Source organism: Urocitellus parryii, chromosome 4, assembly GCF_045843805.1.
Source record: "Urocitellus parryii isolate mUroPar1 chromosome 4, mUroPar1.hap1, whole genome shotgun sequence".
Lineage (NCBI taxonomy): Eukaryota > Metazoa > Chordata > Mammalia > Rodentia > Sciuridae > Urocitellus > Urocitellus parryii.
The window spans coordinates 113533064-113559121 of record NC_135534.1 but is presented as its reverse complement, the minus strand read 5'-3'; the positions used below and the strand labels follow the sequence as shown (position 1 = coordinate 113559121).

The window sequence follows — 26058 nt, the reverse complement described above, 5'->3', positions numbered from 1 at the left end:
CCTTGCTAAGTTGCTGAAGCTAGATTTGGGCTTGCAAGCCTCCTGTCTCAGTCTCCTGAGCTGCTGGGATTACAGGTATATGACATAGTCCCTGGATCCTCCTCACAGTTTTATGCATCAAGCCATCAAATTCCTACCAGCCATCCACCACAGGGCAGACACATGAGACGATGGCATGGAACATAAAGGTCAGCCCAAGCTGGGGGCCGGGACTCACAAGCATCACAGTTGGGGTGGGTAGTTGGGAGCATGTGATGTGGCAGAGGGAGTGTGTTCTGAAGGGAGTCCTCACTTTGGCACCTTTGCAGTACTGAAGTTGGCAACAGTATTTGCTTGTCAGGACCATCTGATTTCAGAGAGGAAAGGGGTCAGTTTACCCTTCTGGGGCTTGCAGGGAGAGGAACTGAGCCCCAGGGAGCAGCCCTGCCAGCTGGAAACCACTCTGGGAGAAGCCCTCAGGCCAGGCTCCTGACATCAAAAGCCCAGCAGTGACCTGTGGTCCTGCCCTCAGGAGTATGTGCTTTTGGTCAGATGTGTGGTGGCCATGAGTGGATCCAGCTGGATTTGCAGTTGAGAAACCTGTCTTGGTCACTACCTAAAACAATTGCTCACTATCTGAATCCTGGGATTCTTGAAGAGCTGAAGGGAAGGGTGGGTCAGGAGACCACTCACACTCAGGCCTCACCACCAGGGTCCACGTCCTGCTCTCCACAGCAGGCAGTGTGGGCCTAGGGCAGGTGCAGCACTTGTGTCACCTGCTGAGGGCCTCACCTGTAAGGAAAAGAGCTGGGCTCTGAATCCAGGCCTCCTGGGTCCCACACCCAGGAGACAAGAGTGACAGCCACCCCTCTGCCAAATGCTTTCCTTTTGTTGTCACTACAGGGCCCAGATAAAGCTTTCTGAGCAGGCCACATTAGCCTCAGCTCTACCCTGATCAAACAGCAAATGCCAGCCCCTCTAACACTGTGATACACTTGTACTTTGTGCTGGAGAGTACCCTTGTGTGCATGCTGTATCCCTGCTCTGCTGGGGCAGTGGTAGATATCACCCTTCCCAGATAAGCTCCTTGGCTCCAAGTCTGGTCATCATTCTCTGATCTGTCAAGGACCCTTCCTGGCCTCCAGATTCTAATGAACCTATAGCACTGACCACACTGTGAACCCAAGCTCCTTAGGAGCTTTTGTACTCAACTGAAACCATATTATATTGCCCTTGCTGATAACACTGTTTTGAACTTGCTCTTCTGGCTGTTCCACGTGAGTGTTTTGTCTTCCTGCCTAGATAATAAACTCAAGGCCAGAGACTAGCTGACCAAATTACAGAGGCAAAGGCAGGCTTTTGGGGCTTGCATCATCAGATTCTCATTAAAACCCTCCCACTTCCAGGCATTAATCCCCCATCCTCCTCAGCAAGTTTTTCTACAGGGTTAACGCATATGCAGGGTGTGACATCAGGGCTGCGAGGGAAGGAGGAAGTGGCATCTAAAGCCTTTATAGACTATTTCCGGAGAGGTTTTGAATTTGGTATTTTGGGGGACCTCCCCAAAGGCGAATTGGTGGGAGAGGGCCTGGCAGCACAATAGGAAGGAGTGTGAGCAGGGAGGAGGGCAGAAACTAACATGTGTGGTGAGTACAGGAACTTGGAGCAAGCTCTCAGCACCCTTCCAGGGTACTGTCACTTTCCAGCTACAGCCACAACCTTGACTTTCCACCCTTCCAGGGGACTTTCCCACTTGCTCTGCCCAACTGTTGTCCCTCCCCATCTGCCTCCCCAGATCATGCTTTCTGTCTTCACAGATGAGCCTAATACTTTATTCACATATAAGGAATAAGCCAGGACAAAATAAATGTTTTAAAAATCCCCTTGGAGTAAAACTTAGCCTCCATACTGCCCAAAACCACAAACAAATGTGCCCCTCTCCTGGCACACTCAAGGTTGCTGGGCTTCTTGTAGGAGCTTGAGTAGGGGGTCATCAGCTCTGAGGGTAAAAGTGAGAGTGCGCTGCTGATAGTGTGTGGGGTCATACTCTAGGTTCTCGATCACCTGGGCCAGCAGGTGGGCCCGCTCCACACTGGAACCGGGTGCCTCAAAACCCAGGGCAGTGAAGTGCACATGTAGGTGGTAGTAGGAGGGCAGGTAATGCAGGTAAACACGGAGGTGGTCTGCCTTCACCTGGTAGCGCTGCATGATGGCTTCCTGATGAGAAAAGGGGAGGCAAGAAAGTGTTATCATGCTGCCCACTAGCCAGTGTCAGGACCCCCACCCAGGCACTCCTCCTGTCTTAGCACAGGCTAGCCTGGGATAGCATAAAAAAACCTTCCAAATGGCTCTCTGCTTGCTTCAGATCCCTCTGTCTTCCATTCTAGGAAATCAACAAAGGCAGCAGCAAAGCTGAGGCATTCATTCCCCCAACAGAAGAGAGCCTATCTTCTCAGGCTTCCCTACAACAACCTTGATAAAACATTACTTTGAGAATCTAGGAAGTCCCAGTGTCTAAGTATAGGGCCCAGGTTCCCAAGACTGTGGATATTGTCCTTCCCCTGGATGAATTAATTACAAGCACTTGATAAACCATGAGGTAGGTGGGAGGAAATATATCTCTTGGAAAAAGGCTTGGAAACAACAGAGATGGGGCTGTGCTGAGAATCTGGTGAAAGGGAAAAGGCGGGGGAAAGGATATGGGAAGGATGACCCACAGACAGACGGGCTGTTGCAGCTGGGCTCCTTTCACCAAAGGAAAACATTTACTTTGGCCCAGGTTCTCTCTGCCCACTCCACCTTGCTCAGAGGGAGGTCTTTTTCTATCTACCCTGACCTCCCCTGTCTCCTTCAGGAGCCCCCAAGACTTGGAATTAGGAGAAGATGTTGATCTCCTTCATGGGCAGATCCCTGAGGAGGTCAAAGGTGAAGAAAAAGACTCAGGCCTCATGCCCAGGAATTGCTGCAGCAAGGTGAGACCAGGCCCAAAGCACCCAAAAGGCTTCCTGGAATAAAGAGGGCTGGTCTATTGGGATGAGGCTGCCAGGACAGGGAGGAGTGGGTCAAGTGTCTCAACAAGAGAAAGACATCATTCTGTGCCAGGGATAGATCCAGAGGTTACTTCCTGATAAAAATAAGTTGCTTCAAAAACATAAAGGCAGTCAGAAGAGGGTGCCATGGGCAAGAAGGTGTTGGAAAACAGGCCAGAGCACAGTGACAGGGGAAGTAGGATCTGGGCAGAGCCCTGGCACTGGCTAGAAAGTGGCAGAGTTCTCTTTGGGTTGGGTATTCTGGTAGCTGAGAGCTCCTGGCATGATAGGTGTATATCTTCACATATTTAAAAATGAAAAAAGGGCTGATATCTGGTTCCACAGAATGGTGTATTTAGAAGGGATCCCAACCAGATATAGGGGTCCACAGAGGTGAAATGACTGTCCCAGGCCACTCAGCTAGTTAGGGCAACATGTCAGGCCATAACCACAACCCAAGATCCTCCCATCTTCCCCTGCCCCCAAGGCCCCTTTTAGTGCTCTTAAAATTTCATTAGATTGAACAAATGTTCCAGATAGAAAGTGTCCTAGAATATCAGGTGCCATGGAATCAACCTGCTCTCTGCCTTGTATGTGCATATATACAAGTCAAAATCATGTGCCCTAAAGCCCAAGAAACCCATCTGGTGCAAGATGGTTATCATGCATGAGGCAGGTGATCCTGAATGGTAGGGGCAAGAGTCTTGGAATGGAGGTTAGAGGGGCATACCAGATGAAGCCTATGGAAAAAGGCAGGGAGGCTGATCTGGAGGTGAGGAAAGGTGGCTGAAAAGTAGAGTTTAGAGGGCTAGCCAGGACCAATGACCCTTGTGAAGCAACTTAATGAGCCCTAACACAGTACAAGACTGGCATACAGAGAGAAGCCATTTCCAAGACACACTCAGGGAAGAGCGAGGAAAGAGGCCCAGGGAACATACTGGAATCTTGAGTCTAACAATGGACTTCAATGTGGTTTGGTGAAGCAACTTACCTGCCCTTCACGAAGGATGTTCCTGAGCAGCGGCAGGTGCTCTTGAGTAAGGTCCCGAAGTGATTTGATGCCTCGGCGATGACAGATGGCAATCAAGTACAGGTCATCAAGCTGCACAGAGACCAAGGGGAATGGGAACAGTTCTGGGCCTCACAGGGACAGGCTGCCAGTCCTGATATTCCTACCCCCAAGGCACACAGTGTCCCCACGGCCAGTCCATGAGACCCCATGGCAGGACTGGTCCCCAGGCAGTGTAGGTGTTCTTGTGCCCAGGGCTAGCAGGAACAGGATTTCTGTGTATTCTTCCTTCTAAAGAACATCCTGCAGCAATATTACCCATTCTTCAGAGTTGATGGGGAGAGGGGAGGCTATAGGGAAGCTCAAGAAGAGCCAAGAAGAATTCTTTTCCTCTAGGAGTTTACAATCTAATCCATGTACATAGGTCACTCTACTATAAGACATAAAGTACAACTGATTTTTTGAGAAGATTGGGTGTTGAACCCAAGTCCTTGTATGTGCTAAGCACACACTCTACCACTGAGCTATACCCTCAAAATAAAGTGATCAAAACACAGGAGGAAGAATGAAAGGTTCCTACTCAGTGGGATGATCCAGGAAGACCTCCTGGAAGAGAAGGTAGGGGATCTAGGTCTTGAAAAAGTGGTAGGAGGTGGACACAGTGGCACATTCTGTAATCCCAGCAACCCACAGGCTGAGGCAGGAAGAACACAAGTTCGAGGCCAGCCTGAGTAGCTTAGTGAGATTTTGTTTCAAAATAAAAATAGGTCTGGGATGTAGCTTAGTACTAGGGTGCTTGCCTCGTAAGTATGAAGCTCTGGGCCTTGGGTTTGATGAAAGAAAGACAGAGGTAGGGCTGGGGATATAGCTCAGTTGGTAGAGTGTGTCGTGCCTTGCATGCACAAAGCCCTGGGTTCAATCCCAAAACCACCACCACCAAAAAAAAAAAAGAAGATAGAAAGGACATTCTGGGAGAGGAAACAATGAGAAAGGAGGCTCAGAGTCAAGACTGTATAGGGCACAGAAGTCGGGGGGCAAGCAGCCCAACTTATCTGGAATGAAGGCACATGAAGGGGTGTGTGGGATATAGTGAGGTGTGAAGGAGGGAATGGGAGCCTGGGGCCAGCTTAGCAACAAACACCACCACAGCAGTTAGCCCATTTCTCTCCTTCCCCATCAACATTTCAGGGGTGGCTGTTCCTGCTGTCCTTCCTGAAAACGGCGCCTGTCTGAAAACCTGGAGGTCACAACAGAGCAAAGAATCAGAGTCAACAATATCTTGTGCCAGAGAGCAAATGAACTCTTCCTCTTGGCCAGAAATCCCTCTCACATCCTCCCCGATACCCCAAACCTTGGCCTTGCCTGATTATCACTCTCAAGTGCCAGGCAGGCCAACATTCCCAGGGCCGAGGCTCAGGGAGAATTCAGCAGTGCCCAGTGCTGTAGTCTGACCTGCTAGATTCTTCATGGAGATAATATGGGGACCATGAGTCACACAGTCAAATCCCCAGGGACCCAACTGCCTTATGTCCAACCATGAAATAGTATCTTCTTGTCATTCTTTTCATCCAGAGTTCTAAGAGTCTGGGTTCTCCCGGACAGACCCTGCTAGAGATAATAAGTCCACAAAGGCTTAGTTTCTTCCTATGGCCTGTATCCAGGAAATTTACTCTCATACTAGGGAAGAGTCCAAAGAGAAACCAGGAAACAAAATTGCTTGACTTGGGCATGTGTGTGTGTGTACATGTGTGTGTGCACGCACATCTGCAAATGTGTGCACATTTTCAGCTATACCACGTCTCACTGTCGTCACAGGACACCCAGATAATAGTAGCATTTGTTTTAGATGATGTCTGTTGACAAACCCAAACCTGATATTAAATCACATCTCTCTGCTCCATTGGAATGAAATGAGGCATGGAGCCTGGTGTTGGGTGTCAGCTCACAGGCTGTGTGAGGGAACAAAAAGAAACCATTCTTTGATAGCAGACATAATCCCAAAATTTCTGCAGGCAGCCAAAGTGCTTCCGGGCCCATAGAAATGATCTGAAAAAAGCCTGGCAAAAAGGTGGGTTAGGGCCTGAGACTGGCACCCTAAAAGGTGGCCCATTGACCACTCTGGGGAGACAGACACAGTCAGTCTCTTTGTAAGGCAGGACAGTTAATGATTTCAAAGTTAATGATTTCCTGACAAGGGGCAAGACAGAGGATGACTGGAGCATTGGAGAGCCATTTCTTGACATCCAGAGTGACTTAGAGGAAAGACTCCCTGGTCTGGGAACTTTAGACTAAAGAACAAACTATGTGAACCGAAAATGCATGTGTGTTTGTGTATGTATGTATGTGTGTGTATGTGTGTGTGCGTATGTGCGTGTATTTATACACACAATATACAAAAATTATCCCTGAAAGGAGATACAAAGAAATAGAAACAATGATTGTTTCTGAGGAAGGGAAGAAAGCAGGGTGGGGGAACTTAATCCCACTGAATATTCCCTATATTATGTGCAATTTTACCATGGGCACAAATTAACTAACAAAATGAAAAAACAAAAAACAGTGATCTCTTAAGAGAACCAGGGAAGGAATGTTGTTATAAGCTCTGGGTGGCATAACCTCTAGCAACATTAGGCATCTGATACACATTTATTGAGGGGATGGAAGAAAGAACAAATGGGTAAATATAGAGGTTTCGGTGTGGGGACAATAAAGATAACAATTCCAGGGGCTACGAGTGGAGCACATGCTTAGAGAATATGAAGGGATTCGGTAGGAAAGGAATAGAAAGAGAAAGGGAAGAGAATGAAAGGACAAAAAGAAGAAAGGGAAATATACTTCCAGGAGAAGCTGTGAGAGACTCAAGGGAGCCAGGAAGGCGTCCCGGAAACAAATGCTGAAGCACTTCCCCCTCAATCAGTCCATGGCCCCAGGATGAGGAATAGAAGCCTAGATGTGGTCTATTTTTCTTCTGGGAATGTTGCCAACTTCTAAGGGAGCAATCAAGTTCAGAGATTCAAAGCTGTGTGCAGTAGTACAAGCCTGTAATCCAGAGGCTGAAACAGGAAGACTGTAAGTTCAAAGCCAGCCTCAGCAACTTAGTGAGGCCCTATGCAACTCAGTGAGACCCTGTCTCAAATTAAAAATTAAAACCAAAAAGGACTGGGGGATGTGGCTCAGTGGTTAAGTGCCCCTCAGTTCAATCCTTGGTATCAAAAGTAAAAAAAAAAAAAAAAAACAGTTCAGTGATGTCACAAGCCATAGATCTGAGGCACTGAAATATGGCACCTTTAAAAAATAAGCAAGAATTAGGCAAAGGTGGGGCTGGGGTTGTGGCTCAGTGGCAGAGCACTTGCCTAGCATGTGTGAGGCACTAGGTTCGATCCTTAGCACCACATATAAATAAATAAATAAATAATGAAGGTATATCAACAACTAAAAATATTTTTAAAAAAATGAATTAGGCAAAGGTTAAGAAGGACCATATTAGCATTAATATCATGGAAGTTCTGACATTTAAACTGGCTCCTTCACTCCCCTCAAGGGCAGGCAGCTCCAGCTATGTGACTGAGAACCCAGTATAATTCCCAAAGCTTTCCTGCCATCCTTGGATCAGATGACTGATAGTTTTCCTATTTTGGACTCAGATGCATTCAGGGCTTCTGAAACGGAGATGTACAAGTTCATCCTTACTGTCTTTCTGTGGCTGCAATGCCCCTGCAATCAGTCACAAGCTCTTTTAGTCTTCAAGAGTTTTATGAGGCCAAAGTTCCTCCTCTCCCACCCCTGACTCCCATGACCTGACTTTAATTCAGGATCTTTAGTCTATCTAAAGAAAGATGGGGGTTTGCAGAGCTACCTTGTGGTCATGATTCTGGGGCCTTGTCTTAGCTCTTCAACCACCTCCAGAGCAAGTCCACGTTCCCTTCCTTAAGGCCTGAAGGTGGCCCAGGCAGGGACAAGGGAAGAGGAGACTGGGGTCTGGTGTGCTCTTGGCCCCTTTCACTACAACACCTCACACACAAGCTATCTTTTTTGATCCTGCTTGGCTCTAAGAAATCATCATTCCATGCTGCAACTTCTGGAAACTCTCTTTGCATTCCCTACCACCCCTTGAGCCATGTTTGAGAATAACTATGAGCCTCTTATCAAGAGACAAAAGATGCTTTGAGCTAAAATCCAGTCCCTATACTTCAACCACAGGCCTTTAAACCCCTTCTGGGGGCAGTAGCTTTAAAGTTCAATGAATCAAAAACTAAGCAAATTGCAGGTGAGCTCAATATATGTCCTAACATCCTGAAGAACAGGTCACAATTGAGAAAACAAGAAGGGTTTCCACAAAGAATCAGCTAGGGCCCAGGCTCCACAACATTTCTGCATGGATCTCATGACCAGATGAAGGCACAGAAACTATATGGGCCCACCTAGGGCAGATGGCAAACCCAAGCCCAGGTTACTCCAAGAGTGTAACTGGATGAGAGAGGACGCTATCTATGGCCAAATCTCCTGTGTCTACCTACCTGGCCCCTTCTAATTCCAGCCTGTAAATAGCAATCTTTACAACATGATGGACCTGCCTGTTCCTGAATCCATCAGGGTACAAATGTTTCTAATACACTCAGGGTATAAAGAGGCAAAAGCAAATTGGAGAGAGGGAAGAGACCTAGAGAGTGTAGATGGCACCTCTAAACCTGCTCCTTCAAAGGTTTGGAGAAGCAGAGTCATTTGGAGGCCAGGGAATGGGGAGCTAACAACTGAAGTGGAGGTCTGGGCTACTGGAAAACAATTCTGCAGCTCAGTGGGGGTAGGGGACTCTTTGGATTGATCATCATGGTTCCTCTCTGTGCTTTGAACATGGGCCTGCCTGGATCTGGTAGTGTTCAGGGGGACAGAGAGAATGTTCCACCTGAGGCTCCAGATGATGCTAGAAGTGAAGATGGCGTCTGAGTCACTTGGTTGGTTAAGTAGTGAAGGAATGGCCTCTGCAGTCATGAAGACGAACATCCCTGTTCAGCTCACCTCTTGGGTAAGAACTCAGCCAGAAAAGTCTTTAAGGTGACCATGAAAGCAAAAGTATTTGTGTATGAAAAAATATACTCTGGCCATCCCTTGATGGGTAATTATAATCTGCTGAGAGAGATGTGGATGTTGAGGAAGAAGGGCAGTCAAAGGAGGCCAGCAACTTGGGAGTGGAGTTGTCAATGACCAGAGTGGGGTTGTCGGAGCCCAGAGCACTCCAGCATGTGATCTTTACCTGCTTTTGGTTCCACTTGAGGTCAGGGATGAGGACAAAGCCATCAGAGGGATCTGGATTCTCATAAATAATCCGGTCAGCTTCAGCCTTCTTGTCAAGGATGTTATACACCCACTGGAAGGAGAGGGAAAGAGATGGTTCACAAATCCACCCGCCTTCAGCTAGGCCAGACAAGTTCTCTGGCCCCTCTGGAAAGGATAACGAAACTATAAATGGCTGCTAAATTCAGGGATTAACAAACAGGCTGTTTGGGGATCCAGAGAGATTTCCTCTCTCCCACCACAGCTGACTCTTGGCCATCCCAGACCTCTGCTGCTTAGACAGGCTGCCCTTTAGGCTCTTTCTGGTCAGCATAGTGCCTCCCATTCTGCCACATGCTCATAGGCCTGGTCCACATGGAGCCCCTGTAGTGGTGACCCCTTCCACCATCCACAGGATGAAGGGGAAGAGCTGTCTTTATGGACCCTGGTTCCACTTATTCAGGACCATGGGGCAAAGACTATTAGGAGACTGAGGGCACAGAGGTTTCCTTCTAATCAGAGGTCTGTAGAGGCTTTCTGAGGAAAATTAGGCTAAGAAGAGGCCTGGGCTGGCAAAGGTCAAACCCAGGTACCCTAGATTCCTCTCTACTTCTCCTACCTTCAGGGCCCTTGTACAGGTGACTGTTCTACAGCCAAAAGGGAAACCTGATGGAAACCTACACTGCTGCCCTTTCCTCCTCAAACTCAAAAGGACCTCCAAAACACTGAGGAGGGAGAGGATGTCCTGACAGGGAGGACAGGGTACTGACACAACCAGGCTGCCACTGTCCTCTTGGCCCTCTTCCCATTCCCAGAAGTGCTGGCATAGGCAGCACCACTGAAGGCCAGGGGTAGACTTGCTGGTCCCAGTTCTGCAAACCTCATATCCTGGGCCTATATGGCTGAGCACACCACACTGCATCCTTGCTCTCAGCTGGGACAGTGGGAAGGGAGAAGAGGGCCTCTGCCTGCAGATAACTGGGCCTCCAGTCTCCTACAATTACCTACAGGAAGCACTTCAACCCAGATGACCTCTAGACCCTAGCAAAACCCAAAGGCCAATCATAGTGTGGTTCCCCCACCATCAAAGAGGGGCTCCCAGGCTGGGGATATAGCTCAGCTGGTAGAGTACTTGCCTTGCATGCACAAGGCCTTGGGTTCGATCCCCAGCAACACACACACACACACACACACACACACACACACACACACACAAAAGTAGGATGGGGGCTTTCCAGGAAAAGCCTGGGGGATCCACTTCCTGGGAGAGGTCTGGAGGACACCCAGTGGCTGTTTCCTCATGCAGTGCCCATGGCCAAAGCGATGCCCTCTGGAGGGCCAAGATTCCTCCAGAGGCATTTCATCTCCCACCAGAGACCTCTCTGGAAATGTGCTGCTAAAGGGGAAAAAAGAAAGGAAGGAGAAAAAAAAGTCAGCTGGAGGCTGATCTGAAGCCTCTGGGAAACTCAGGAAATGAGGGAGATGGCGACATTCTACTGTGGAGAGTCTGGTATGCTCCATAAGCTGACCTCCTGGGCTGTCCTTTGCTCATCCAGAGAAGCACCACGTCCACTGGAGAGCAGCGGGGGGTGTCAGAGAGCATGCATGGATTCTGGGGTTTGATATTTGGGTTTATCTTTCAGCTCCATCACTGTTTTGCTGCCACCTTAGGCAAGCAACTGAATCCTCTTTCATTAAATGGGACTAACAGGATCTACACATGTGAGGAGTTTAATTCAGACATGCATGTGTGAGCACCTAGCCCAGAGCCCAGCACAGAGGAGGCAACCTAAGAGTAGCAGTGGCACTCCAAGACAGGTGATGACAAAGGGGTGATTTGCTGGAGGCTCTAAGATTAAGTGAGGCAGAAAGAAAGAAGCGGGTGAAAGCAAAGGAAGTGGCTGGAGAAGCACACGGCTGGAAGCTAAGTGACTGCCAGCGACTGGGAGTGGGGACAGCAAGGGCAGCCCTACTCTTATACTACTCTAAGGGCCATAACCCTTCTATTGTTGTCCCCATTTTGCAGGTAAGAAAAACACAGATGCAAGGAAGTTCGCATAAGCTCCCACAATTCTAACCCTGAGAGTCTGGCTCCTGAGCCTGCACTGTAGCCCACAGCATATCCTGCCTCCTGGGAGAGTTCCCTGGGCAAGTGGCAGGAACCTGCATCCTCAGGAAGTCTCACGGCCAGAAGCCCAGAGAAGAAAGGGAGGGGATAGAGAGAACAAAATCCACACAAATTTCCTAAGGTAGGTGACGGAAAGGCTAACGTCTAAATGTAAGCCCTAGAGACTTGGCTAGCTCTGCCAATGATGGGATTGTGGGTGACACTTTCTGCTCACCTGGTTTGTCCCCCACCTGTCCATCCCTCTCATGCCTGCCTGTTCCCGTTCTTCCTGGGTGTGGATAATGGCAGCTCCATCCTGGGTCCTTTTCAGGAAATAGCAGCACATGATAAATGGTACCTCTCTTAATTTCTACAACAACCTTAGGAGGAAGGATCTGTTAATCACATTTTTTAGAAAAGGACACAGGCCCAGAAGTCAAGGACAATGCCATGCTGCTCTTAGCAGAATAAGAATCATAACAGCAGGCCAATGCTGAAGCCTAATGTGACGGCTCACAAATGAAGATTTTTCAGCTGAATGCCTCAAGGCTTCAGATTCAGATATCCCACTATCTTTTTTTATTGGGCATTTTTACTGGAAAGTTACAAGTACTTCAAATTTGAAGAGTCAAATAATGTCACCAGCTAAGAATACAGATGCTGGGGCCAGAAAGCCTGGATTTGGAGTCCCATCTCCAAATGGGCTGTTGTGAACATAAAATGAGGTAATCCAAGTAAAATACCTAGAATAGTTCTTGACAATTAATAAATGCTCAATAAACCCAAACAGAACTCATTGTCTTTCACAAAAACCCATTCCACTGTCCATGTTTCCATCCTGATAAATAAATGATCTTACTGTCTGCTCGTCAGGCAAGCAAGACCCAGGGTCATACCACACTCATACCTCCTTTTCCATGTCAACCAGTCTAAGTCCAATCAACCTCATTAAGGTTTACCTCTTAAATCACTCCCAAATCCTTCCCTGCTATCTCTACCCTGGTTCAGATCCATGGTGGGTTTTAGTCCTCCTAATCTATCTTCCCTGCTAGACTGCATCAGCAAGGTTTCATTACCTGGGTGTTCCTCCAGAGCCTAGCTGGTATACTACAGATGCTCAATAAATGCAGTGACTGCTTATACACTTGCTAGAAATAGCCAAGAAGAAATACATGAATGCTCATGTCAATGGAAAAGTAGTGGAGTTTTTGTTGTATTATTTTCCAAGTGGACATATGTTCGGATGTGTAATAAAGTAGATATATGACTCACGACAACTACATTTGGGCTTCCTCTCTTGAATCCCAGATAAGTACAACCAGCACCACAGAACACATATTCCAGCAGATTCCTCTAGGACCCTGAATAGAAGCTGTTCAGGAATGTAGAGACATACTTTCTTTCCACTCAGAAGACAGGACAAGTGCTGGGATTTTTTTAAAAAAAGAAAGAAAGAAAGAAAAAAGAAAAAAAAAATCAGGACAGCTTCAGTTAGAGGAACCATGTGCAAATCTGCATGGGAGGCATGGCTAATAACAGGGCCGGGTCCTCTTAGATATAGGGAAGAGGGCTATCAGCACACAGGCCTCTCCAGGGAATAGCCTTTCCACAGGTTCTGCCAATCTCCCTCTCCTTAACTCCTCCCAGTACAACTGACCCTGCAGCTCCCTCTCTCCCTCCTGCCTTCTGAGCCCAGAATGTCTTTGAGCACCCCATATTAGAATACTTCCCACTACAGTAACCTGAATCTTGGGGAGATTATGAGAAATGCTCAAAGAGAACAAGAGTAAACAATAATGGGAAAGAGCCAGTGAGTGGGCAAGGAAATGACTCATCAATCATCATCAATCATATTTAACTGTGAGTATCCACATGGGGCCAATTCCAGGCAGTCTCTGGCTGGCCCTGGCCTACGCTCAAGAAGCCATCAGGATCTCTAAGCTAGACAGACTTATATTTGGCCCAGCCAGAACACTCTACCAACCTGTGCTCAGAGGCCCAAACAAATGTCAGGGATGACAGGGCACTGATTTCTGTGGAATAAATGTAAAGCAGAATGAGTGATAGGGAAGTAGTTTACTCTGAGACACAGCTGGTTTGCTACAGGAGCAATCAGGAATAAGAAGCTGGACCAGGGTGGGCCCAATCCAACACAAGGAGGACACAGTCATTTTGAGACTGTCGTAGGATAATGTGAAGCAGATACAAATTCTTCTAGCAGACTGAACTGCTCAGTAACTCCCAGAGAGCCTCAGTGACATGCCCAAGCATCTCATGAGGGGTCCAAGACCAGGGCCAATTCCTTTCTCTATGAAGCCTACTCTGACCATCCTGTATAAAATAGCAACCAGCCACCCTGGGACTCTCTATCTCACTGATCCTCTCCAGTTTTCTCCACTGCATTCATAATCTCATGTATCATATATGTCCTCATGCATTTATGTTCTGTCTGACTCCCCAAATTAGGTAAGCTCTATGGGGCAGGGACTTAGTCTGCTCTGCTCTCTGCTATATCCACTGAACTTAGTACAGTGCTTAGTCCCTGGGAAGATCCCAATAGATGCTCATAAGGAAAAGAAACTGGCACAGGAACAGCATTCAGTATCTCAGACTTGGCAGCCAGTCACCTGAATGCCGAGGCTCTGGGACTCCAGGTGAGGTAAGGTAATGTTCTTGTAGTCATCTCCTGTCTCTTGGATCAGGTGGAGGTCCTGGCGCAGGTACTTCTGTAGGTGTTTCTCTGTGGCAGGGTATACCACTGTGGTCTTCACGTCTGCAATGACAAAGCACAGTCTGTGACTAGAAAGCAAAGCCCATTCAATTCATGGACTGAGCCACACTCTGAACCTGGAAAACACAAAGCTTTCACTGATGGATTCTTGAGTTCTTACCATTAAACTATCCCTGGCCACCCCGTCTCCATCTTCCAGGTACAGGAACTAATGGTATCTTAACTCTTTTCATGTGCAAATTTCTAGGTATATGGCTTTCTGGACTCAAAGCTGAAAATGTGATTTAAAGCTCAGTAGCCCCCATAAGGAGGCATAGCACAGCACAGTGGTTCATAGTGTGGACTCTGGAATCAGACTGTCTAAGCTCCTTATCCACACCAAGTGGGACCTTGGCCCCAGGTGGGAACTGGGTCCAGTTGCTTAACCTGTGTGTGCAGCTAATTTTCCATCTGCCAAATGAGGATAGTAACAGTTCCTATGTCATAACACTGGAAAGATCAAGTGAGTTAATAACCTGTAAAGCCCTTAGAACAATGTCTGGCACGAAGCAGATACTACACAAGTCCTGTCTACATCTAACCCAGGGTTTATCGACTTGGCACCACCAATAGCTTGGCCTTGAAGAGTTTTTCAGTGGGGGCTGTCCCGTGCATTGCAACATGTTTATTAGCAGCAACCCTGGCCTCTCCCTGGATGCTAGCAGCACCTTCCCCAACTGTGACAACCAAAGTCCCCAGATAGTGTCAAATGGTGGGCAAAACTGTCCCTAGCGGAGAGGAGCAGTTTTAATGAGGAAACCCTATAGCTCTCCTGCAAGTACCCTAGACTAGTGTTCTGGCCTAACACCACCTGGTTGTGATTAAGTCCTTTCCCTTAATTTGAAAAACATTTGGCATGACCACTGTCATTACTCTAACTTTTACATATAGTGCTTCAACACAGATCTGGGGTGGGGGGTAAAATGTGTTTCAAAATAGGCTGGGACGTTTCTCAAAAGACCCATGTACCCCTGACTCCCCTCCCTGGGATCCAGATATGTTCTCTCAAAGAAGTCACTCCAGGGAATTCTACTCACCTCCATAGCACAAGACCCAGCTAAGGACCATGAGCCTATACTTTTTGTATTTGGTCTGAGGATATGGTTGGTTTTAATCCTGCTTCCGCTGGTGAGAAAGAAAAGGTGGCACGGATTTCAAGACTCATCTTGTGTCACGCTGGAGATGTGGCAGAGGCAGGACTAAAACCAAGGTCATCTTATCCTAAAGTCAGTGCTTTTTGGGTGTGTGTGTGTGTTTCTGGGGATTGAACCTAAGAGTGTTCTACCATTGAGATGTATCCCCATAACTTTTATTTTGAAACAGTCTTGCTAAATTGTTGAGGCTGGCCTCAAACTTGTGATCTTCCTACTCAGTTTCCCAAGTCACTGGGATTACAGGCGTATGCCACCGTGCCCAGCTAACTCAGTGCTTTCTTGATACAGAGGCCTGCCTAACAGCTCAGTATGTTTTCAAAGCCAGCAGGGATGTACAAGTGTGACACACCCAGCACATGACTTCTGGCAAGTACTAAATGTCCTCACCATTAGCTCTGGGGGCAAGCAAGGCAGCATGTGGGAATGAAGCCAGAATTAGACAAGGAGTCAGCAGAGATGGGTAAATCAAGTCAGATTGGATCAAGGAGGCCAGTTTTGAGTTGGAGACTACCCCTTGAAGAACTGAAATGTTAATTCCTTCAGAACCCTTCCTCCACCCTTATCAAGAACCTGCGCACCCTCCCCCTTTCCCACCCTTAGGCCTAGTCACATAGGCAGGAAGGAGAGAGATAAGGGGAAGAGAGCAGAACAAAGGAACAGAACACCTCGGGGATACCAGGACACCAGCTATGGCCCCATTCTCCCTCCCAGGAGAAGTCTGTTACCCCTTCTTAAGTAAACCCTGCTTTTATGTTCTTGCCTCGGTGTGCTTCTCTAATGTTCATATGTCAACATTTTAGGGAGCAGAACTCATCACCAGTAACCAGTGGTATCAGGAAGACTGGGGGTCTGAACCAGAGTGGCCATATGACTCTCCCTTACTGAGTGACACGTGGCCTCTTAAATAGTCTGTTTCCTCACCTGTTGAAGGGTGGCGGCAAAAGCTGTCTCACAGAGACGTTGTTAGCATTAAACAAAATATGTCATCTGGATCATGGGAGGAGACACTAAGTAAACATCACCCAGACTCCTGGGAATCATGGATCTGACCCTAAGAGGGAGGCACAATAGCTTCCTCAACCCTCTGACAGCAGCAAAACACTTTCTCACTTTTCACTCTTCATTGCTCTCTAACAACCCAACATTATAGGCTCATGGTCAGAGGTCAAGCACTCAAGATCCCAAGAGGCTCTGCACTTACTGTGTTACCATGGATAAGTGGCCCACCCTCTCTGTTGCTTCACTCTCCTCACCTCCTATCTAAGGGTAAAAACAGTACCTTCTGGAGCTGGGGTTGTGGTTCAGTGTTAAAAGCGATTGCCCAGCATGTGTGAGGTACTGGGTTGGATTCTCAGCACAGCATATAAATAAATGACTAAAATAAAGCCCACCAACAACTAAAAATACATATTAAAAAATTAAAAACACCATCACCAACAAAAAACAGTTCCTCCTTACAAGGTTTATGTGAGAATTAAATAAATTAGTAGGTGGAAACCATTTTGTAAGTGCCTTCCAACACTGTAAAGCACTCTACAAACACTACCTTTATTGTCGTTTTTATTGTGCCTTCAGTCGCCTAGGTTGGGTGGTGAAGAAACAAGGGGTAACAGAACAGAACTCCCTCGGAGTGGGGGAAGAGACGTCTGGGAACAAAGGCAGGGCTGCAACTGGAGAACAGCCTAACTCTGCTGGCAAGGGACACAGGGCCCTGGGCTCATAGCCTGGGGCTCTCTGGCTATTCCAGGGGCCTGGGAACAAGCCGTGGTCTGCCCAGGCTTGTCAAGGATCTGCCCCAGCCACCCAGGGCGCAGGGAAAACAGAAATCTCACGGTGCCAGCCCCCTCCTGCCCGGATCTGAGGGAGCAGGAAGAAAATCCAGAGCCTCAGTGACTCAAATGCTCAGTCCCTGCCCATCTTCCTTCCCTGAGGAGCTCCTGAGTGGCAGGTGAACCCCCATGGTGATCCCACGGGCAGCATTCTCAGAGCCCTGCTAGACCCTCACTTCTCAGCGCCCAGCTGCCCTCAGACCACCACAGGGACACCCCTGCTTGCTGGCATCAGTGCTGGGGCAGCTCCCTGCCAACGTCCTCCACTAGCTCCATCTTGGTCTTCAAGGCTCCCATCCTTTCATTTATCCACTCTCCTCCTTGCTGCCTCTGTTGAAGCCACACTGACTCTGCGCTGTCCTGCCACCTAGCAGTGGGCACGAGCCCTCTCTGGGCCTTGTGCAGTCACTCCACTTCCAGACAAACCCTTCCCCAGGCTCCCTGGCCTCACCCTGCAGGCAGCCCTGGCTGACGCCACCCTCTAGCCCCACAGCCCTCCATCTCCATCACTGCCCTGCTTTTTCTTCCCTTATCACTGCCTGACAGTACCATAAAGTTGTACTGTCTGACTCCACCATGGAGAATGTCACTTGCAGGAAGAAAGGACTTGGTTTTTTTCTTTTTACCATTTATCCCCAGCACCTGGAATAGCAGCTGGCATGGAATAAGCACTAAACAAATACCTACTGGAAAAATGAATAAATGACTCTGGTCTTTTCAGATTTTAAACTCAAGAAAAGCATCTGTGTTCTAAATGGAATAAAAGTTCTTTAACAAAAATCAATATATTTCCCCACGCTAAGTTTCACACTTGCAGCCCCCAAAGGAACTCTGGTTTACTGACCTAAAAGTCAATCAGGATTCGGACCTGCAGCTGAATTTCAGGAGGAGTTTGGTCAAAAGTCAACACATGATAAACCAACAAACCATTGATTAAAAATGTGTTGGGGAACCGTATACACATACATACTCTCAAAAACACCTCCCACAGATCACTTATTAATTACAAGGGGAAAACAATACCACCTCCCCTGAGTGAAGGGAATCAACATCACTCCTAATGCTCAGTCTGAATCTAATCACAAGGAAATATCAACAAACCCCAATCCTGGGGCATTCTACAAAACAATGGCTTGTAACTCTTCAGGAATGTCAAAAGTTTGCATCTACAGTCCAGGCACTTGGGAGGCCGAGGTGGGAGACTCACATGAGCATAGGAGTTTAAGGACAGCCTGACCAACACAGGGAGGCTCAGGCACCAAGGAAACAAAAATATGGAAGTTAGGAAAGACAAAGAAAGGCTGAAGAACTCCTCCAGATTAAGAGACTAAGCAGGCATGACTAAAGGGATTAGATCAGATCCTAGGTGGGGGAGGGGAGTCCTGCCTTAAAGATGGCATGGAAACAAGCGGCACAATTTAATAATGCACTCTACACTGCAAAATAGCTTTGGATGAATCTGAAAGTGACAATTTCCTGAAATTGATGTTTACCCTTTCTGTGCCTGTATCTATAATAAAGAAATTATTGTAAGTAGAGAGAGGAAAAAGGAAATGTGGCAAAACGTTAAGGAATTTGTTATACTATTCTCACAACATTTCTGTAGGACTGAATTCCCCTCGCCCCGAAATAAAAAGCAAAAGCAAAAAAAAAAGTGTTACTACCTACCCTTCAGAACCTTAGCTCAATATGTACATTACCTAACTTATTCCTCACTCCCAAAGTGACTGGGTATTATGAAGATCCCATTTATGTGAGCAAACAGGCGCCTGGAGTGGCCCCTGAGGTCCCACAGCGAGCAGAAGAGGCCTGCTGACCTACCTGGGTTCTCTTTCTGCCAAATGCCTTCTAGCAAGTTGACTGGAGGGTGCCATCTGCTCAGGATGAGCAATAGCTGGCAACTCCTCTGCCCAAAACCTTTCCCCTGTGGCTTGAGAAGTATCAAGGAATTTTCCAACACCACCCTCCTGCTGGCATCCTTGAAAAAAAAGATCAGGACAATTTTAAGCTCCTCCAAAACCCATCAGTTGAAAATGTTCTCATTATATTAAGAGAAATTCCCTACACCCCTTACAAAGCCCCATCATGCTTTTTAAAATTCATTCATTCATATTTTTAACTCAAGTTACATTTGCACAGAGGTTACAGACAAATAAAAGTTTCTTAAAAACTTTTCTGCTCCTTCCTGCTTCCAATCTTCAACTCAGAGGCACCACATTCAGCTCTTCTACCATTTCTTTGGTTATGTACTTCCATAGTTTTAAAATTATTTTTATGTTTTTCCTCCTAGACTTTTCAGTTTCACTATTCCTATATTTATTGACCACCATAATGGAAGACAAGAGTTTCTCTCTTTTTTACTGGCTCTCTACAAAGAACAACATACTATCATTCCTTTTCCTTTTTTTTTTTTTTTTGTGGTGCTGGGGATCGAATCCAGGGCCTTGTGCGTGCGACTCAAACACTCTACCAACTGAGCTATATCCTCAGCCCATACTTTTCCTTTTAGCATAATTCTGGTATATGGAACTAGTAATTACTTTCTTACTTGCTTAGTTTCCTATGAACTTATCACTAATTCACCCGAAATAACACTTTCCTGTTTATGTAAATCTCCTGACTTATTAAAACTCATCAGGCACATGAGCAATCAATGTGTCTGCCCCCGAGTCCCTACCCCAGGTGCTACCATCCATGGGGTTCCCTTCCCCTTTCTCTTTAACTGGGCACGCTGTTTTCTTGAAAGATGATCTTCCTCTTTCATAGTTATTTCCTCATTTTGCCAAAGCAGTGGTTTTCAAACTTCCAGCTGGCATTATTATTAAAATTTAATTATTGGAATTTTCATTAAAAAAACCATACAAATATTTTCAATTCTCTGAAATAATTTACCAACTAGATCAACAGGAAAAATTCCAGATTTTGCCGCAGCAAAGTGTCCATCAACTGATGAATGGATAAAGAAAATGTGGTATATGAAACACAATGAAATACTATTCAGCCATAAAAAAGGATAAGATCCTGTCATGTGTGACAACATGGATGGAACTGGAGCACAATGAAACACAAAATAACCAGACACAGAAAGACAAATACTGTCTTGCTCCTATGTGGAAGTTGAGAGTAGAATGGTGGTTACCAGAGGCTGGGGAATGGGGGAAGAGGTTGGTCACAGATACAAGTTACAGTTAGGAGAAAGAAGTTGTGGTGTTCTGCTGCAAAGGAGAGTGACTATGGGTAACAATAATGAACTATATAATTCAAAATGCTATAAGAAAGGACTTTGAATGTTTTTCCCATAAAGAAATAACAAATATTTGAGAAGGACAATTATGCCTCAGCTGATTTGAACATTATATAATATATACATCACATGGTATCATGTACGTATGTATAATTTTTATATATATTTAAAAAAATAAAATAAAACCTAAAAATAGTTTCACCACGACATAAAACTGAAATAATATTGCCTCTGCAATTTGCTATGTCATTGTAGATACGCAACACTAATACTTTTAGCATTGTTTGAATACCTTGCTTGGTAAAGAACTACAGTCAGTAACATACAATGGTTTGACTTGCAATTTGTTTGGCTCTACAGTGGTGTGAAAACAATGTATGCATTAAGCAGAAACTGTACTTTGAATTTTGTTCTTTTCCCAGGCTAATGATATGCAGTATAATACTCCTGAGATTCCAGGCAGTAGCGGACAGCCACAGCTCCCAGTCAACCATGCAATCGTGAGGTTAAAACTCCATAGTGTATTGTGTGGATATGCTCTGAGGTTTGGAGGGTTAGGGGTATTAAATGCATTTTGGACAACAATATTTTCAATTTACAAGAGATCTGGTATAACCCCATCGTAAGTGGAGAAGCATCTTTATATGCATGTATATGCTTTACTTAGCATTAAAGCATACCTGCTTTGAAAAGTCCATGTATCAGCTTGCATATATTATATTAAAACTAAAAATAAACACAAATGTTTTTAAGGCTGAATTTTCTATCAGTGAAGATAAAAGAGAAATTATATTTTGAAGATACAGTCTCCCAGATAAGAAGATTAAAATATCTCTTGTAACTAATGGTAACAGTACAGATTATCAAACTTGTAGATTGCAAATCTAAAATTTCTATTTGCTACATGTAAAAGTTGGGCATCTTGATCAACATGTAAAATGTAAATAAAGAACATTTATCAGCCAAAAAAACTCACAAAACTTCAGCATGCAGCAGAACCACCTGATTTGGGGGGTCTGGGGTGGAGCCAAAGAATCTTCGTGCCTAACAAGTTCCCAGGTGGTGCCGATGCTGCTGGTCCCAGGACCACACATCAAGAACCACTGCGCCAAAGCATAAGCTGCTTCCAGATCAACAGTGCAAGGGAGATAAATTTTGAAACTTGGAACATCTCAACATATCTTTATTCCATTGTCAGATTTAATTAAGCGTTTGACTGAAGAATCCTAGGATGAAAAGCAATGACCTACAAAAACTTAACACGACTGTTGAGAAGTCTCAAGTCATTCTCATTTCTAGTCCTTTGCATGTGACTTGTTTTCTTCTCTCTCTTTTTTTTTTTAAAGAGAGAGTGAGAGAGGAGAGAGAGAGAATTTTTAATATTTATTTTTTAGTTCTCGGCGGACACAACATCTTTGTTGATATGTGGTGCTGAGGATCGAACCCGGGCCGCACGCATGCCAGGAGAGCGCGCTACCACTTGAGCCACATCCCCAGCCCTTGTTTTCTTCTCTGTCCTGATCTTGTTGATGGGTCTTGAGGTGGGTATATTTTTATGCACTTGCTAGGTAAATGCTGGGTTCTTTTGGGGGGAAGTGTGGGCTCACTCTCCTTGAGGGGGAACTCTTTCATTGTTTTGTTTTTTGTACTGGGGATTATAACCCAGGAGTGCTTTACCACTGAGTCACATCCCCAGCCCTTTTTATTTTTTTATTATTATACAGGGTCTCACTAAATTGCTGAAGGCCTTGCTAACTTGCTGAGGCTGACTTGCCATCCTCCTGATCCAGCTTCCAGAGCCGCTGGGATTACAGTCATGAGCCATTATTGCACCTGGCTGAGAGGGTTGGGGATGCAGCTCTGTAGAAGAGAGCTTGCCTAGCATGTGCAAGGCCTTGGGTTCTATCCCCAGAGCCAATGAAATAAATAAATAAATAAATTTTAAAAAACTGAAAATCATCTTAAATCCTGAGAAACTATCTTCAATTATTTCTTTGATAATTTCCCCCCCATTTTCTCTGTTTTTCCTTCCTAGAAGACCCATTTGGATAGTATCTTCTTGGATTTGTCATTCAAGAAGTTTACTTTTTCTCTCCCATTTGCCATTTGTTTGTCTTTTTACTCACTTTTTTTTTAACTTATTTTTAAGTTTTCGGTGGACACAACATCTTTATTTTATTTTTATGTGTTGCTGAGGATCGAACCCAGCGCCCTGCACATGCCTGGTGAGTGCTTGAGCCACATCCCCAGCCCCTGTCTTTTTACTTACTTTTAAGAAAATTGTCTTCAACTTCATCTTCTACTCTTCTTGAAAATTTTTTTCATTTCCACTATATTTTTAGTTTCTTTAAAAAGAAATCTTTGGGTGCAGTGGCACATGCCTGGAATCCCAGCAGCTCAGGTGGCTGAGACCGGAGGATCGCGAGTTCAAAGCCAGCCTCAGCAAAAGCCAGGCACTAAATAACTCAGTGAGACCCTGTCTCTAAAAAAAAAACCCTTAATAATCCTAAAGACTTGGGAGGTTGACGAAGGAGGCTCACAAGTTGAAAGCCAGCGTTAGCAACATAGCGAGGGCCTAAGCAACTTGGTGAGACTATGTCCCAAAATAAAGAATAAAAAGGGCTGGGAATGTGGCTCTGGGTTCAATCCCTGGTAACAAAAAAAGAAAAAAAAAATCCTTATTGGTAGAATTTTATCCTTATGCATTTTATATTTTTTTTCCTTGAGATTAACAATAGCTTTTGAATTGCCCAGGACTCGAATTTACATCCTCCTGTCTTTAGCTTCCTTTAAGAGTAGAGCATTCCAAAGCTTATAGGCATCTCTGTGGATATAAGTGTAGTCACATGGAGCTTTGTGTTACGATGGGCAGGCTATACCTTTGCATTATGGAACTCCAAAAGTTTAGGTCTCCTCTTAGATTGGTCACATTGTTCTTAGTTCTTCCACACAAGGCGGTATAAGTCTGGCTGGTCTGGTCATGAGGAAGCACAGCAGCTGGGGATGTGAGAGTCACATCAACATTGGATGTGTCAACTAACTCCACTGATCCTGTTACATCTCAGGGCAATGACCCCAAACACCTCCAGCTGCACGGAGGATCTTCTCCAGATCCTGTTTTAAGCTCTCCAGACATTTGCCCTCTAATCTCCTGCTGGGGAAGGAAGGAGTGGGACCCAGATCCATGAAAGGAAAAGAATACAGAAGGGACTGCTGCTCAGGGTTCCTTCTGCAATTTATTAAGTCTGTTTCCCCTCCTCCCTCTGCTTCCTAGATTTGAAATTTTTATTGTCTCCTCTCATTTCCTCTTCATATTTATGGGTTCATTTTTCTCAAGGACATTCCTTTAATGTCATTGTTAGAGAGGACCTTAAAGGAAGCAGGTGAGCATTTAAACACCTCCTTGGAAGCAGAAATTCTTGTGCCTATCCTTCTGTCTCTCTTCTAATGCTTTTTTTTTTTTGGGGGGGGGGAGGTGGGTGCTTGGGATCAAAACATGGGGCACTCTACCACTGAGCTATATCCCCAGCTCTTTTTAATTTTTGAGACAAGGTCTCACTAAATTAGCTAACTAGACTGGCCTTGGCCTTAAATTTACAATCCTCCTACCTCAGTATCCTGAGTAGCTGGAATTGTAGGTATGTACCACTGTGCCCAGAACAATGCTTTATTTATCTTCTGAGCTGTTTATTGACACTTGGCACATACATATGCCAATTCTTTAATTCTCCTCCAACTGAACACAAAACTTATTGAGAGCAGCAACTTTGCTGTGTGTTTGTATATGCACTTTGTACAGTGCCTAAAGCAGTACCTGGCCCAGATCAGGTTCCCAGGATAAAGCGTGAAGAAAAGAGTGTACTTTATGCTGCTATTTTATTTTTTTAAATTTTTTAAAATATTTTTTTTTAGTTTTAGGTGGACACAATATCTTTATTTACATTTATGTGGTGCTGAGGATCAAACCCAGCACCTTGTGCATGCTAGACAAGCACTCTATCACTGAGCCACGACCCCAGCCCTTATGCTATTTTATTTTTAAGAACACAGTTTTATCTTTGTGTGTGGTGGCAACTGTATACACATAAGCACATGCTGATAAAAAGTCTGAAAAAATGTACAATAAGATGTTAAAGGAGACCATCTCGGAACAGTGGAGTTATATATAATAATTTAAAAAATTATTTTCTGGGTATTTTTTAAGTTTTTAAAAACAAATGTATGGTACAGAATAGAGGACACAGTAACCAATCCACAAAACTACAACTATCTTATATTTGATAAAGGGGCTAAAAGCATGCAATGGAGGAAGGATAGCATCTTCAACAAATGGTGCTGGGAAAACTGGAAATCCATTTGCATCAAAATGAATCTGAATCCCTATCTCTCGCCTTGCACAAAAGTTAACTCAAAATGGATCAAGGAGCTTGATATTAAATCAGAGACACGGCATCTGATAGAAGAAAAAGTTGGTTATGATCTACATACTGTGGGAGCAGGCTCCAAATTCCTCAATAGGACACCCATAGCGCAAGAGTTAACAACTAGAATCAACAAATGGGACTTACTCAAACTAAAAAGTTTTTTCTCAGCAAAAGAAACAATAAGAGAGATAAACAGGGAGCCTACATCCTGGGAACAAATCTTTACTCCACACACTTCAGATAGAGCCCTAATAACCAGAATATATAAAGAACTCAAAAAATTAGACAATAAGACAACAAGTAACCCAATCAATAAATGGGCAAAGGACCTGAACAGACACTTCTCAGAAGAGGACATACAATCAATCAATAAGTACATGAAAAAATGCTCACCATCGCTAGCAGTCAGAGAAATGCAAATCAAAACTACCCTAAGATACCATCTCACTCCAGTAAGATTGGCAGCCATTAGGAAGTCAAACAACAATAAGTGCTGGAGAGGATGCGGGGAAAAGGGCACTCTTGTTCATTGCTGGTGGGACTGCAAATTGGTGCAGCCAATTTGGAAAGCAGTATGGAGATTTCTTGGAAAGCTGGGAATGGAACCACCATTTGACCCAGCTATTCCCCTTCTCGGTCTATTCCCTAAAGACCTAATAAGAGCATGCTACAGGGACACTGCTACATCGATGTTCATAGCAGCACAATTCACGATAGCAAGATTGTGGAATCAGCCTAGATGCCCTTCAATAGATGAATGGATTAAAAAAATGTGGCATTTATACACAATGGAGTATTACTCTGCATTTAAAAATGACAAAATCATAGAATTTGGAGGGAAATGGATGGCATTAGAGCAGATTATGCTAAGTGAAGCTAGTCAATCTTTAAAAAACAAATACCAAATGACTCCTTTGATATAAGGGGAGGAAACAAGGACAGGGTAGGGACGAAGAGCTTGAGACGAAGATTTTCATTAACAGGGTTGAGAGGTGGGAGGGAAAGGAAACGAGAAGGGGAATCGCATGGAAATGGAAGGCGATCCTCAGGGTTATACAAAATGACATATAAGAGGAAAGGAGGGGTAAGACAAGATAATTCAAATGGAAGAAGTGATTTACAGTAGAAGGGGTAGAGAGAGAAAAGCGGAGGGGAGGGGAGGGGAGGGGGGATAGTAGAGAATAATACAGACAGCAGAATACATCAGACACTAGAAAGGCAATATGTCAATCAATGGAAGGG

At 45.2% G+C, this 26058-nt stretch overlaps 1 protein-coding gene across 1 annotated transcript in view; it reads right to left on the bottom strand.

The window, feature by feature from the left end:
- Window positions 1-534: 534 nt before the first annotated feature.
- Window positions 535-26058, bottom strand: part of Dcps (decapping enzyme, scavenger) — a 40643-nt gene continuing 15119 nt past the window's right edge. Inside the window, exons 3-6 of the mRNA XM_026404594.2 lie at window positions 14023-14168; window positions 9269-9382; window positions 4000-4110; window positions 535-2196 (exon numbers count right to left, since the gene is read on the bottom strand). Coding sequence (XP_026260379.2) covers window positions 1930-2196; window positions 4000-4110; window positions 9269-9382; window positions 14023-14168 — 638 coding nt within the window. The 3' untranslated portion in view covers window positions 535-1929. The remainder of the gene's footprint in view (window positions 2197-3999; window positions 4111-9268; window positions 9383-14022; window positions 14169-26058) is intronic.